A 13,816-nucleotide genomic window follows, 5' to 3' on the forward strand; every position below is an offset into this window, starting at 1 on the left:
CCTGGCAGCCCCTGGGAGGCCCTCTGTTGGCACTACTTACCTGGAAGTGCATGGACCTACCCCATCAGCACACAGACACGTATTTTGCCCTAAAACAAATATGAACAGGACCCTGCCCCTGCACTGCCGCACTCCCGAGAAAGGGCCGGGCTCAGGCTCCCTGGCCTGCCCCCTGAGGCCCATACTGTCTGCCCCACCCTGCTTGGCAAGGCCTGACTGACTGCACGCTGGGCTGATGGCTGGCCTGTGGGCCCCCTGCAGGTGAGGGTCCCTCTTCCTGGGACCCCCACACAGGTTTCTTCCTTCTTGCTGTTGCCCCTTTGGTCTCTCCTCTGCCCTGATTTAGTCACTAGGGCACCTCTATCTACACTCACAAGGTGGGCACTATAACTGCCATCTTCACAGGGACCCGTCAAGCTGGCCTTCCCTTGGCCCCACAGGCCTGAGGAACCCTAAGGGCTCTGATGTCCAAATGGCCACTCACAACCACCCGTCCCCTCAGTGGTTACACCCTCACCAGAGCCCTGACCTACCCCAAAGATGCCCCACAGCCCCCACTGCTGCCTCCTTTGAAGCATAGACCACCCCTGCACACATGTGAACACATGTGAGTGCATGCACATATCCACATGTGTGTATGAGTGTGCACACATGCATGTGCTCACGGCCCACGAGGCAGCTCTGCTCTGTGCCCAGTGTCTCCTCAGTCCCCTGGGAATGGATCCAGCCCTTGTGAGAAGCAGGAGGCCCTGCAGGCCAGTCCCCCAACCCCTTCCCCAGTCTCCTCTGCTCCTGCCCTCCATCAACTATAATTATTATCTTCTCTCTTTTTGTTGTTTTACGAAGTAATTCATTTTAGACTCTCACCTTATGCTTAGACCTTCTCTCAGTATGCAGAGACACTCAGACACCTGTCAGTGTGTCCTCCTCATGGCCCTGTGCCCCCTGGAGGCCTCTGTCCCCCACGCCACACCAGCCCTGCTCATCTCCCTTCACCAGCAGAGAGCCCTCCCTGCTCTGCCCACTTGAACACCCGGTTCTGGTCGCATTCCCTCTGAGGGAGGCCAGTGTGAGGCCAGACCAGGTGCTGGTGCCGGACTGGGAGCCCTAGCACCTCAGCCCCACAGTGTCACCCTGGGGTGCAGGGCCTGGCCCTGACATGCTTCAGCTCTGGACTGACAGTGTAGGCTGCACTTCCGTAGTGAACCCAGGAGTCACTTGGAAAGTGTTCTATGTTCTTCTGTTTCAGAACTCAGAACGCAAGAAATGGTGTCTGTAGGGTTAGGCAGCAAACCGTTCCTGGACGTCAAGCCCAGCGATGCAGCCATAAATGGCCAGGCTGTCAGTCGCGTCATAAACGGAACAGGTAAGGGGCCACAGCCCTCTCCTCACCTGGCTCTGCCAATTGGGGCCCAGGACCCAGAGCACTGGGGTGGCACTCAGCAGGCCCAGGAGCCTGCTCAGTCCCCAGAGGGCTCTGTCTGGTCCTCGCATTGAGGCTGTACTTCCAGAGCAGCGGCCAGACAGACGTGCTTTCCGTCCCTTCCAGAGTCAAGACCCCAGGCGCACACAGTGGTGCCCTCCCGCAGTCATAGCGCCCCCTTCAAGAGGCCGCGCTCCACCATCTCCGACAGCAGCACCTCCTCCTCCAGCAGCCAGTCCTCTGCCACCCCGCACGTGTCCACTGGCCACGCCCACTGCCCCTGGCCTTACGACGTCCACACCTGCATTGAGGAGGACGAGCTGGAGCAGGAGATGGGGAGCCCGACTCCGCTACGTGAGTGCCCTGAGCGCTGTGGCCACGCGTGCCAGCCTCTGGCAGCCGATGTGGGTGGGGGCCAGTGTACGCGTCCTTCTGTTTCGCTTGATTTTATATACTTACAACATTTTCAAGCAAATTATAGTTTTTCTTTTATTAAAAAAAAAAAAACTTCAGGCTCGGGCCAGGTAGCTCAGTTGGTTGGAGCAAAGTTCCAATATGCCAAGGTTGTGGGTTTGATCCCTGGTCAGAGCACATACAAGAACCAACCAATGAAGGCATGAATAAGTGAAACAATACATCAGTATTTCTCTCTCTCTCATCAATAAATAAAATTTTTTAAAAATAATTTTCAGTTCCATCCAAGACAATGTAACAGGGAACAGATTTAAAACAAACAACAACAAAAAAGACAAGACAAAACCAGAAGAAGTATATGAAATGAGAGATTTCAAAACCTAGGACATCTGGCACCAGAGAACAGTGACCCTGAGGGTCGAGAAGATGAGGTGAACCCTGTGGCTGTGCTGCTTTCTGTCTGAGGGTCCCAGGACAGGTGTGGTGGACTCCCTGAGTGGAGGAGACCAAGGTGGCGGGGGTCTGCAGGATGGAGTAGGAGAGACCTGTGCAGTGAGAGGCCTTGGGGGTCTGACAGACAGGTCTTCTCCAGAGTCCAGCATCCAGCAAAGTACTGGCCAGCATGGCACGTGAGGACTGGAGAACGCCTTGCACAGTCACATGGACACCCATTCCCACCAGGTGGGTGAGACACTTGGGACTCAGGGTGCTAGGTGAGTTCTCGGAAAGGCCTACCTCAGGAGGAGGGAGCATGCAGCCGGATACTGCCACCAACCCACCCACCAGCTCACCAGGCAAAACCCGAGAGGACCAGTTCCCAGGACCACACCCCAGGACAAAGCTCATGGACATTTATAGAATCACAAAAGTATCCAGCACCCAACGAAGTCAATTCACATTGCATGACATCCGTTCAGAGCAATGACATCCGTTCATTAGCCATAATGAGAATAATCAGGCAAAGCCAGCCCGAAGCTGACACGATGTTAGAATTACCAGTTGTGGACTTCAAACTATTGTTGTAACCATTGCTGATGCTTAAAAATCTAAGTAATGACATGGAAGATATGAAAACACCAAGACTGATCATACAGGGACAAAAACTGTGATGTCTGAGGTGAAAACAACATCAGATGGGGTGACAGAAGAAAATATGACGTAATTTGAAGGCACGTCAGTAGAAAGTACCCAGAATGATGCAGCGGAGAACGGGAAAGGAGGAGGAGGGCCACATCGGTGCCGGCGGACAGCCGAGTTCGCTGGTGCGAGGTTTTACACTTCCGCTGAGCGGAGTGATATCCCCTGGAAGTAAACTGTGATCATTAGATTATAAGCCCCAAACGACCTCTAAAATAAAAGACACAGAGCTGATACACCAACAAAGGAGACCAAGTGCAACTGTAAGGAAAAAGTTGAAAGAATGTAGAGAAAGAGGAAGAGGTCTTTCTCTACAAAAAACAGCTGATTGGTACAAGGTGGACCCTGTGCTCACTGTTTCAGTGACCACACTGAATGTACATGGTCACCGGCAGCTTTTGGTGAGCAAGACGTGTGTCCTGTCTGGCTCATGTGTACATACATGTGTGACCTCACGTGTATACACATGTCCAGAGGTGTGCGGTCCATTGTGCCATGTCCCAGTAAAGCAGTATTTTGCACACACCCCCACACGGAGGCAGGGACGTGTCTGGAATTCGCCGCGGTTGGTTCTCTCCGCACTCTGCGTGGGGGGTGAGGACCGCAGGTTTTAGGCCTCAGGTCAGCGAAGTCTCAGAGAAACCCATCCCACAGCCCAGATGTGGCTCATCCTCAGGCCACACTGCCTGGAACAAGCATCTTCCCAAGCCCAGAAATATGTCGTCTCCAGCATCTGAGGGCTTTGCGACTGACACCAAGGCATTTCTGTGCCCAGTTGAAGGCGTTGCACATAAAAACTGCTGGGGAGCCCAGGTGGCCAGGTGCTGCACACCTGGTCAGACAGGCAGCAGCCACTGTGGGACGGGCCACCAGAGCACAGTGGGGACATGCTGCATTGCCAGTCCAGAGTCCTGTGGTGCATATCTCTGGCTCCCAGACCACGGGTAGTTCACATTTGGGCTGGAGCAGCCTCCAGTCACGGCCAAGTCTGGAGACCAGGAGCCTTGATGTGAGGCCAAGGTGGAAGTGTATGTGTTGAGGCCTCAGCTTGGCTGTCCTTGGCTCAGTGCCCAAACAGCCCCCGTGATCCCTGCAGAGCGGTATAGGGGAAAGCCACCAGCCACTCACACGGCACTGGCCTAGAGCACAGGTCCTAGACATGGGGAGTGGCCCTGGGCCAACACCCAGTGGCTTCAGCTAGGTCTGGGTCTAGACTGGTACAGGAGGGCCCAACAGTCCTGCGGAGGCAATGGTGTGGGGTGGGGTGGAGTCGGGGAGTGAGGCCTCGCTGGTCTGTTCTTGCTCGTTGTTTGAAGCATGAGGCCCTTCTCTGATCTCAGTTTCTGCTTCTCCTTTGACTTGCACGTCCAGAGGTGACAGAGAGCCATCCAGCATGAGCTGGAGGCCTCCTGCTGGTGGAGAGGTTGCCTGGGTGCCGCCTACCCTGGTCTTCTGCCTACGCTGGCTCTACTGTGATTTCCAAAAAGCAGGTCAAGAAACACTTGTCCATGAGCATACGTGGTGTCTACCTTCCAGCCACACCATCCTGTTCTCACCCAGCCCTCACAGGCTGTTGGAAACATGCACCTGGAGCAGGAAACAGCCAGCCCTTGAGTGACAGGATCCGGGGCCCCTGATCGTAGAAGGTAGACAGGCAGCCGGCTCACCCTGATGGACCAGGCCTAACTCAGCTCCTCTTCTCAGGGACAGAGAGCTCCGAGTCTTCCCAGTGTGTGTTGGGGGACAGCAACCCTGGCCAACCCCTGCTCTCACAGCCCCTCCTCCCAGGACTGCTCTCTGACGAAGGCCCCCAGGGAACATGTCCCACCCTTCTCTGGAGGGATCCACAGCCGCAGCTCAACGGAGGCCAATCCACCACAACCGTGAGTGCCCCCTCTTCTGAGACCCCATGGAAGAGGCAAGGTGCTGAGTGGTTAGTGAGTACCCACCCGAGTGATGCTGGGCTGTCACACAGACCATCCCCCCAACCCCTGGGTCATTCTGCACAAGAATCTGCTCCCAACCCACCCCCCAGCACTGTGTGCCTGGCAGGCTGGCTTGAAACCGAAGACCTGGCCCCGTCCCTGGGCAGTTCCAAGGTCACTTAGCCGGGGAGACTGAGGGCCTTCTTGCTGCCTAGATTTTGCTGGCCACAAGGAGGTCTGATCTGTACTGTCTGGCATTCACTGGTTTCAAGCCCAGCACTGCCCTGACTCAAGGCCCCTGCAGTCCCGGGTGAAGGACAGCTGGTGGCCAGCAGAGTCAGTTTCCTAACAGCCTGGTGAGGATCAAACTGGAGTCAAAGGATGTAGGGTCGAGGGTCAGCAGCTCCGCCTGGAGTCCAGCTTCCCCTGCAGGACCCCCAGTTCTGCCCCTCTGATGGGATCATAGACCTGGCAAGTGAGTGTTCCCCCAAACTGATGCAAATGTGTATTTTTACCTTCGGAGGGTTTCTGGGGCCCAGCCTGTTTTAGGAGGAGGCCCCAGGCATCACCCTGGATGTGCACTCAGACATCGTCCCTGAAAGGGAGGGACTGAAGTGACCGAGGAGAGGGGCCGGTCAGACAGGAAACAAAGAGGTCTTTTCTTCAGGACGCGGCAAGGCCTGCAGGTGCAGCAGCCTTCGCCCACCCCAGGTCATAGACGTCACTCTGCAAGCGCATCTGCAGTTCTTGGGAGACACCTGCAGTCCACCCCCTGGCTGAGTCAAAGGGGAATGTCCACTTTGAAGGGTGTGCAGGGCTGAGAGTCGGGGACAGGTGTTTAGTTCCCATGCCCTAGATCACTCAGGGTGACCAGTGATGCCGATTCTATAGTGACCCCCCCTTTTGTCAGAACAAAACCCCTCATGTCTTAGGCTTCTGGACAGCAGTTTGAGTGTCAGGCAAACAACTGCACAAGTAACAGGCTTTCTCAGCTTCCCCAGTGTACCAGGGGTTCTCTCGTCCACTGTAACCCCTAAGGCGCTGGGCACACTGCCACCGCCCAGGCCGCCTAACTGTGTCTCTGCCTGTTGCAGATGCTTCCAAATCTCGATGGCACAGCTGGACATAGCACCCCGGGAAGGGGCACACTGACCAGGCAGGACTGCTCCCCAGTTCCCCCATCTCCCTCACTAACCTCCCTGGGGGGTTCACTGCCGAAACCCGCTGGTAACCGGCATATCCGAGGCCAGCATCCAGCCATTTCTGAGAGCTCAGGTCGTCGTCTGACAGGACAGCCAGGCCCCTCAGTCCCTGGTGCAGCTAGTCACTCCCCAGAGGCCAGGCCAAGGTGGGGGACCACCTCCACCCCCCCCCCCGCCTCTAGGGCACCCCCCAGAGTACCCCTATCCAAAGCAGCTCAAGGGAACCTGGGGCTCTCTCCTGAACGTGGGGCCTCCCTGACACCCATTCCCACCTGCCCGTGCCCCATGGCTGGAGCTCGGCCTGTGATTGTCCACAGGTGAGACTGCATCTTGGCCGGGGCCGCCACTCCCGCTGTCCAGGATTCCATGCAGGTATTCCTGTGTACACTTTAAATCCAAGTTGCAGCAGGCACGTGGCACTTCGTGGGGGCCACCGCCCTCGGTGGGAGCCACAGAAATCGCAAGGCCTTTACAGTCTCAGTGGGTAGTGGGGAAGGCACAAAGCTACAAGAGACATCTTAGCCCAAGTTCCACGTTCACTCCACAGAAGAACCCCCTGCCCATCCACTTCCGCCATCCCCACCGCCTTCCACAGCCTCCCCATACCGATCGCTCTCAGTGCGCATGTAGGTCCCTGAGCCAATTACAAATCTACACATACACACGGATCCCTCGTTCCTGTGACATAGACTGTTTTCCACAAACCACGTGTGAAATCATAAGTGATTTCAGTTCACATGTGTGGCTACTGGTGAGACACACACACATACATGTTCCAGGGCCAGAATGGCAAACACAGACCTGAAACATTTCAGGGCCAAAACCCTTCCACCCACAGACGCCCGCGGTGTCGGCTGAGGGCTGCCAGTGGCCACTCCCGACCGGGCCCCGCCCTGCCAGCTCACAGACCAGCGCCGCGCCTGCCACGAGCAAGGTCAGCCTCACCAAGGCTCTCATTCACAGTGCCTAGTCCTGCCCTTGCCTGGCCCCAAGTGCTTCTTAGAAAGGATGTGTGTCCATGAGCCAAGGGTGCCTTTGGTGGTGTGAGAACCCCTGTAGAGCCTCACAGACAAGGACCCTGTGCTGTGACAGACTTGGGGGTTAAGGGGCCGGTGGAGGAGGCCAGGGCATGTGTGTAACTGGGTCATTCTTTTGACAGCTCTGAGATCTGGACAAGACGTGACTCCTCCAGGGAGAACCCCAGGGAGAGCGCAGAGGAACCTTGGCCCAGACCTGTGTGTGCGGTCTAGGGCTGAAACACTGGAGCTGCGGTCTCTGACACGCCTGGCCCCCAGCCACCGGCTCCTCGGGCTACTTGGTCCCACGCCCCTTGAGGCCTGAAGTCATCCCCATTATTCCTCCCCACCCTCCCCGACCTGGGCATGGCCAGGCCTCCCTTTCGTCCTTCCTCGTACAGCTCCTCCTCCACCTCCACCCATCACGGACACCCTGCATGGTCATGCCTTTCCCACCGTGGTGGGAGAACCCCGATCCGTGTGGAGGCCCAGGCATTCTCCAGCCTCAGAGCAGGGCAAGCCCTCTGGGACTGTGTTTCCCCACCTTCTGGGCAACTTGGGCCGTGGATGATGGTCCCCAGGAAAGTGCGTCCCAGACCCAGGGCAAGTATAATAGGAATCTCAGTCGGGATGGCATTTGAGCTAGGCTGAGGGGCCACAGTCTCCTCCACCCGTGAGCCTGAGACAAGACCACACCCTGTTTCCCAGGTAGGCACCAGGCTGGGGCAGGGGCACATCAGTTTAGCCTGAAGCCCTGAGAAGCCAGTGCTGGGAGGGGAGGTCCTGCGGGTGTGGACACTGCCCAAGAGGACCACCCGCACCACATGACTTGAGTCAGAAGCAGGGAGAGCCTGGGAGATACCACACCTGTAGCGAGCTTCCCCCGTGCCCCCTCCTCCTCCCAACTACAGGGACCACCCAGACCAGGAGTGGTGGTGGCAGGGACCACCTCTGTGATTAGCTGTCTGTGTAAACTGTTTGCTACTTTTTTTAGTGCTGACTTGTCCCAAACTTTAGGAACAGAAATAAATGGGACCTGTTTCTACCCCGTGGTTATGCATCTCCTGCATGTCACCCACATCACCAGGGAGCCCAGCTCCTGCGAGGGAGGGAGCATGGCCGGGACAGCAGGGCCTCCCTCAGCTCCACATCCGCACAGAACACCCTCTGGTAATGCCGGGCGAAGTCCCACTGCCTCACGCCCACACCTCACCTGCCTGACTGTGGTGGTTCCACCCCCTGGGAGCTGAGGCGCAGTGAGGCTCAGAGGGGCAGCTGCCTGACCCTGAGGGAGGGGCCGCACCCCTCAGCACGTCCTTTCCTCCCACTGCCTTCCTCGGCCTCTCCCCTTCCTTCTCTTCCTCTTCATCTCTCTCTCTATCTCAGTCCCAGCTGTGATGCCCCCAGATTGGTGCTGGTCCAGGTGGCCTGTGCACTAAATGCTCCAGCCCTGCCCCAAAGGATGGTGACTGTGAGTGTGTGTCTGTGTGCATTGGGGCTGGGGTGTTACTTACTCAGTAATCAGTTAACAGCAGTTGATGCCCAGGCTCTGTGGGGAGGAAATGCTTCCCCACTTCCCTTAGCAACAAAAGACAGGTTAACAAGAGAAAAGCAAACTGATATATTTAACAAAAAGTTTAGGTGACAGGGGGGCCCTCACAGGACATGAAGACCCCAAGTGGATAAGCCCAAGCATTTCTCCAACCTGAGCAAAGAGCTGATCATGGAAAAGTAAAGGAAGGTGATGTACTTCCTGAGGTCGGTCTGCTCAGAATGTGGCCTGAGCTCCCCACCCCTCCTGGTGCAGGGAGGTGACTTTCACTCGGAGCTTTAGCTCCAGCTTTCAAGAGGAACCGGGGAGGTCAGCACACCTGCTGTTGCTCAAGCGCCTTTAGCTCAAAGTCATCCCTATGCCAAAGTGGCATATTTGGAACATCCCTCAGAGTGAGTGAACACCCCATCGGGGGGGCATCACAGGTCCCAGGGCCTGCCGTCCAACCTGCGGCACCACCCGCCTCCCGGGTCATGCGGTCACAGATGAGGACACTGCAGGGGGTGAGGGTGGTGCTGAGCCCTACCTCTCCTAGCTGCTGTCAGGCAGGCCCACAAAGAACCACCTGCAGGGACAACGCAGTGTCAACACCTCATGGGGCTGGTGTTACTTGTCTTCTCGAGATCAGGAAAGTTGTCAGAGGTGCACACCCCCATTCTTGGTACTGAGCCCCTATTCGCAGATGTACAGCAGGGGCAGACTCCAGACCCCGGAGGCTGACAGTGTTCTCTGCTCCCACGACTGCAGGGCAGGCTCAGGGCTCGGGCTGCCATGCTGCCCCCAAGGAGGCCTCCCCAGGACCAGCTTACTGCCGCTCCCAGGCACAGGCCACTCCTGCAGTGAGCGTGGGCAGCACTTTTCCAAGGCCCAGGCCCCCCTGAGCTAAACACTCAGCTCTGCTTTCATCAGCCAAGCTCCACCAAGACAAGCCAGCCACTGCCAGACACCTCGCCCAGAGCCAAACAGGCACCCAGGACCAAAATAACCATCAGATGACCAGAGGACTGGCTGGCCGCCTCCCTCCCAAAGGCAAGCTGCTCATAGCAGCTGCAGTTAAAAATAGGGGAGGAGGACATACTCATGTCTTTGGGAGAATCACAAGGGGAGAGCACTGTCCTGCCTTTGCCACCACAGACGGGCATGATGAAGTCACTACGCTTTGCTTCTGCCGAGGCCCTGGTGTCCCACCCCCAGGTGGCCCTGCAGAGCCTGGACAGTGTGGCCCACAACCTCTACCCACTTCTGTTCAAAGCCAGCTACTTGCTGGAACGGGCAGAGGTAATCCGAGTTCTGCTGGAGCGCTGGCCACTGGAGGAGTTCCGGCTGGGCACCCTGCTGGGGCCAAGCACAGACCACCCAGAAGACCTGCGGGACCGGGCCTGCAGGGCCTGCCTGGAGGCCTGCGTGAGGGGCCTGGCGGACCACGTGCTCCATGGCAGGGGCCGGCAGCGGCTGCAGTTGGCCGACCTCATGGGAGTCCGAGATGTGCAGGTGCAACAGTGCCCCTGTGGGAGGGCGCTGGGCAGGTGGGGCCGCACCGAGCTGCTGGCCAGGACCTGCTGTGAGCTGCAGGCGGGTCCCCACACACCCCGGCATTCCATAAAGGTCCTGGCAGATCTCTTTGTCACGGAGGGAAACTTCCAGGCTGTGGTACAGGCTCTGGCGCCGGCTGGCCCTGCCCCACTGCGGGTGCACTGCCTGTCCTTCCGGGCGGACAGCCTAGACCCCAGTCAGCTCCTGCAGGTGCTGTGTCTGGCCAGGCCAGGCGAGCTGCGCAAGCTGCAGGTGGTGCACAATGTGCGTCTGCATGCTGGCCATGTGCAGCAGCTGCTGGCCCAGGTGCACTTCCCCCAGCTGGCCTCGCTCACCTTGCCTGCCAAGGCCTTTGACAGGCCCCCTGCCTGCACCCCAACCGTAGAGGATGAGGACCCCCTCTTCACCTCCATCGCCTGGGAGCTCAGCCAGATGACCCAGCTCACTGAGCTGAGTGTGGCTTTCTCCACACTGACGGGCAAGATCCAGAAACTGCTTGGGTGAGTCTGGGGTAACTAGAGGGAGGTTGCAGGGTGAGTGCAATGTCTGCGCACAGCTGCCCATCTGGGTCAGGGCAACCTGGGACCCTCTTGGAGGCTAAGCTCAAGATGTACCAAGGACCAGTTAGCAGGACCTTACGACTTACAAGAAAATCAAAGCAGCAGAAGGGCCAGACTAGAGTGGGTAGTGCTGTTTCCAGTCAGTAAGCAAAACAGAAAACTACTGATTAGCAAACGAATGACATGGAAGTAACTGTGTTATATTGTTAACCACTTACTGTTGTAACAAATTTCTCCAGCACTAGACTGAATGCACAAGCTTATCTCAAGGTTGCCTCTGGCTGTTGGTGGGCTGTGGGTTCCCTGAAGGCTTGGTTGGGCAGGAAAGTGGGCCATCTGCTTCCAGGTTCACTCACCTGGCTGTGAGCAGGTGGCCTGGGCTTTGTGTCCCTCGGGCTCTCCACAAGCCTCTGGCTACTCATCCGAGAGCCCGAGCGCCCAGTGGGGAGGCTGTCCTTGTAGCCTCCTCCTGAGAGTGTGTCCTCACTTTGGCCTCATCACAGTGGTTAGGAGCCATCCACCACACAAGGGTGGGAGCACCAGGAGGGCTGTCGGATCACCTTGGTGGTCACCCACCTTGAATATACTCATAAAAGTGTATAGAAAATTGAACTTCTCACTTATTGAGCCAAGGAGTGTGAAGGTTTCTTTCCTAGTTTAGGGAGCCCTTGGCTTACAGGTGTTTCTCTTTTACACAAATGGAACCCAGAAGCAGCCAGCCCAGATGGCCTGAGGCCACACCCCCTCTCCCTCCTCCAGATGCCCTGGCTTCCCCCATCCCTGCTCTTCCATTCCAGGTCTGCCAGGCAGAGGCAGTAGGGCCCCTCCTCCTGTCCCCCACAGGACCACAATCCCCTGACAAAGAGAGGGGGATTCCCAGCCCAAAAACCTTCTGGCTTTTACTCTTGAATGAAACCTGGGTGTTTCATCTCCTGCCAGTTCACATGTATCTTCACTGTCCTACAACAGGCTTATGAGCAGACATTCTCTAAAGGGACCACTGCGGTCACTTCCTTACAGTCACCCCACAAAGGGTTGGCAACACAGATTTGTCCTTTTAGGAACTGTGCACAAGGCCAGACCTGCCTTTGGTAAAGTTAACTCTTCCCTCCACACAGCCACGCCACGGTCTCGAGGGTGCAGTTCTGCCTTTTGACCCTGAAGCAGCCACAGACAGCACATAGATACATGAGCAAGGCTGTGTCCAATGACACCTAATTCATGGCCTCTGGAATGTGAAATTCATCTAGTTTTCCCATATCACAAGCTATTATTCTTCTTCTGATTTGTCCAACCATGTTGAAACATCAGAGCCATTTTAGCTCTCAGGCGGGATGAAATCAGGCAGCTGGTGGCTGTGGCCCTCCGATTGTGGAACGCTGGCCCAAGACGGAATCCACCTGGCTGCCCTAGTGCTCTGCCCTGGGACCGCCTCTCACATCTGCTGTTTTCCACTCCACCCTGCAGCCCCCTGAGAACCCCGCTGAGGGTGCTGGACCTGGCCAACTGCTCCCTGAACCACGCGGACATGGCCTTCTTGGCAAACTGCACCCATGCCACACACCTGGAGGCGCTGGACCTCAGCGGGCACAGCCTGGTCCACCTTTTCCCTTCGACCTTCTTCAGGCTGCTGAGCAGGGCCGCCCCAACCCTGAGGGTCCTCACCCTGGAGGAATGCAGCATCGAGGACCGCCACCTGAGTACGCTGATCCTGGCCCTGAGCCCCTGCCACCAGCTCCAGGAGCTCCGCTTCCTGGGGAACCCGCTGTCGGCCGCTGCCCTGCGGCGCCTCTTCCTGGCTCTCTGTGAGCTCCCCAAGCTGCGGTGGGTGGAGTTCCCAGTGCCCAAGGACTGCTACCCTGAGGGTGCCACCTACCCCCAGGATGAGCTGGCCATGTCCAGATTCGACCAGCAGAAATACAACACAATCGCGGAGGACCTGCGTGGGGTGCTGCTGAGGGCTGGCCGGGATGACATCGAGATCTCCACACCAGTCTTTGGGAGCTTTGACCCAGATATTCAAGAAACAAGCAATGAACTTGGAACTTTCTTGCTGCAAGCTTTCAAAACTGCTCTAGAAAACTTTTCCAGGGCACTGAAACAAATGGAGTAGTCCCCTCAACAGGCCACAGCAGGTCTGGCACTTCAGCCAGCAGGTTGCATTTCAGCCCCAGGCCGGCAGCTTGAGCCACACATTGGTGCCCTCACCACTGACACCCAAAGCATTTCTTAGTCAGTTGTTCATGGTATCTGTTAGGCACTATAGAGGAAGCCCTGCCTCCTAGTAGATGGGGCATGTGGGAGTGGAAAATGCCCTGGAGCCGCAGAAGCCACCATGACAGTGGTGGGCACAAAGGCACCAGGGGACCTAGAGTGGCTGCCCTGGTCATGGTGCATCCCGGGCTGCGTGTGAGGTGCAGGCTGGTAGTGGTAGCAAAGAGGAGGTGCAGGAGCAGGACATCAGGCTGGCATGAGGGGGAAGAAATGAGAGGAAATGTCACAGAACGGATGTCAGAAAACAACCACCTGGGAAAAGAGTGAACGTGAAGAGCATGGGAGCCAGACGCTGCCCCAGCCCCCTCGGTTGTCTGCGGTGCTGACGCTTCCAAGGGGACGTCTGTTTGGGTATTTACAAAGGTCAGCCAAGCATGGACCTTGGGCTTCAGTGATTAATGGCTTCCATCCACTTTCAAGGGGTTTGCAGTGCTCAGGCTCTGCTGCTGCTGGTGAGCCTGAGAGCACAAGGTTAAGGAACCAAAGGGCCTTCTCTACCCACCGAAGCTTGGGGAGGTCATCTGTCACTGCAGGGAAACCACAGTGCTGGCAACGACCCTGCCCCATTCTGCCCAGGTTCTGCCTTCTTAGACTCAGAGGCCCAGGTCCGGGGCAGGGCTCTCTGTGGGCCCAAGGGAGCGGCTCTGCCTGGTTGTCGCAGTCCTGGCGCACGAGAGGACACAGGTGGACTTGGTTTCCACCAAGCTCCGATTGGTGCAAAGGTGATTAGGATGATTAAATACAAATAAAACATTAGTGTGTCTTATTCAGATATGCTTT

The 13,816-nt window shown here is 57.0% G+C and overlaps 1 protein-coding gene across 8 annotated transcripts in view; it reads left to right on the top strand.

The window, feature by feature from the left end:
• LOC118998638 (leucine-rich repeat-containing protein 14B-like) overlaps window positions 1-13,802 on the top strand; it is a 91,032-nt gene extending 77,230 nt beyond the window's left edge. For 4 of the 8 annotated variants that reach the window (XM_037062907.1, XM_037062910.1, XM_037062909.1 and 1 more), the window contains 4 exons: window positions 1,250-1,366; window positions 1,550-1,774; window positions 4,676-4,857; window positions 7,261-8,164. In XM_037062907.1, coding sequence (XP_036918802.1) covers window positions 1,250-1,366; window positions 1,550-1,774; window positions 4,676-4,857; window positions 7,261-7,266 — 530 coding nt within the window. In that variant the 3' untranslated portion in view covers window positions 7,267-8,164. The other 4 variants (XM_037062908.1, XM_037062913.1, XM_037062914.1 and 1 more) reach the window with 4 other exon arrangements.
• Window positions 13,803-13,816: the final 14 nt, after the last annotated feature.

This window comes from Sturnira hondurensis, unplaced genomic scaffold (genome assembly GCF_014824575.4).
Source record: "Sturnira hondurensis isolate 20B ecotype Veracruz unplaced genomic scaffold, ASM1482457v3 Scaffold0014384, whole genome shotgun sequence".
NCBI classification, from domain to species: domain Eukaryota; kingdom Metazoa; phylum Chordata; class Mammalia; order Chiroptera; family Phyllostomidae; genus Sturnira; species Sturnira hondurensis.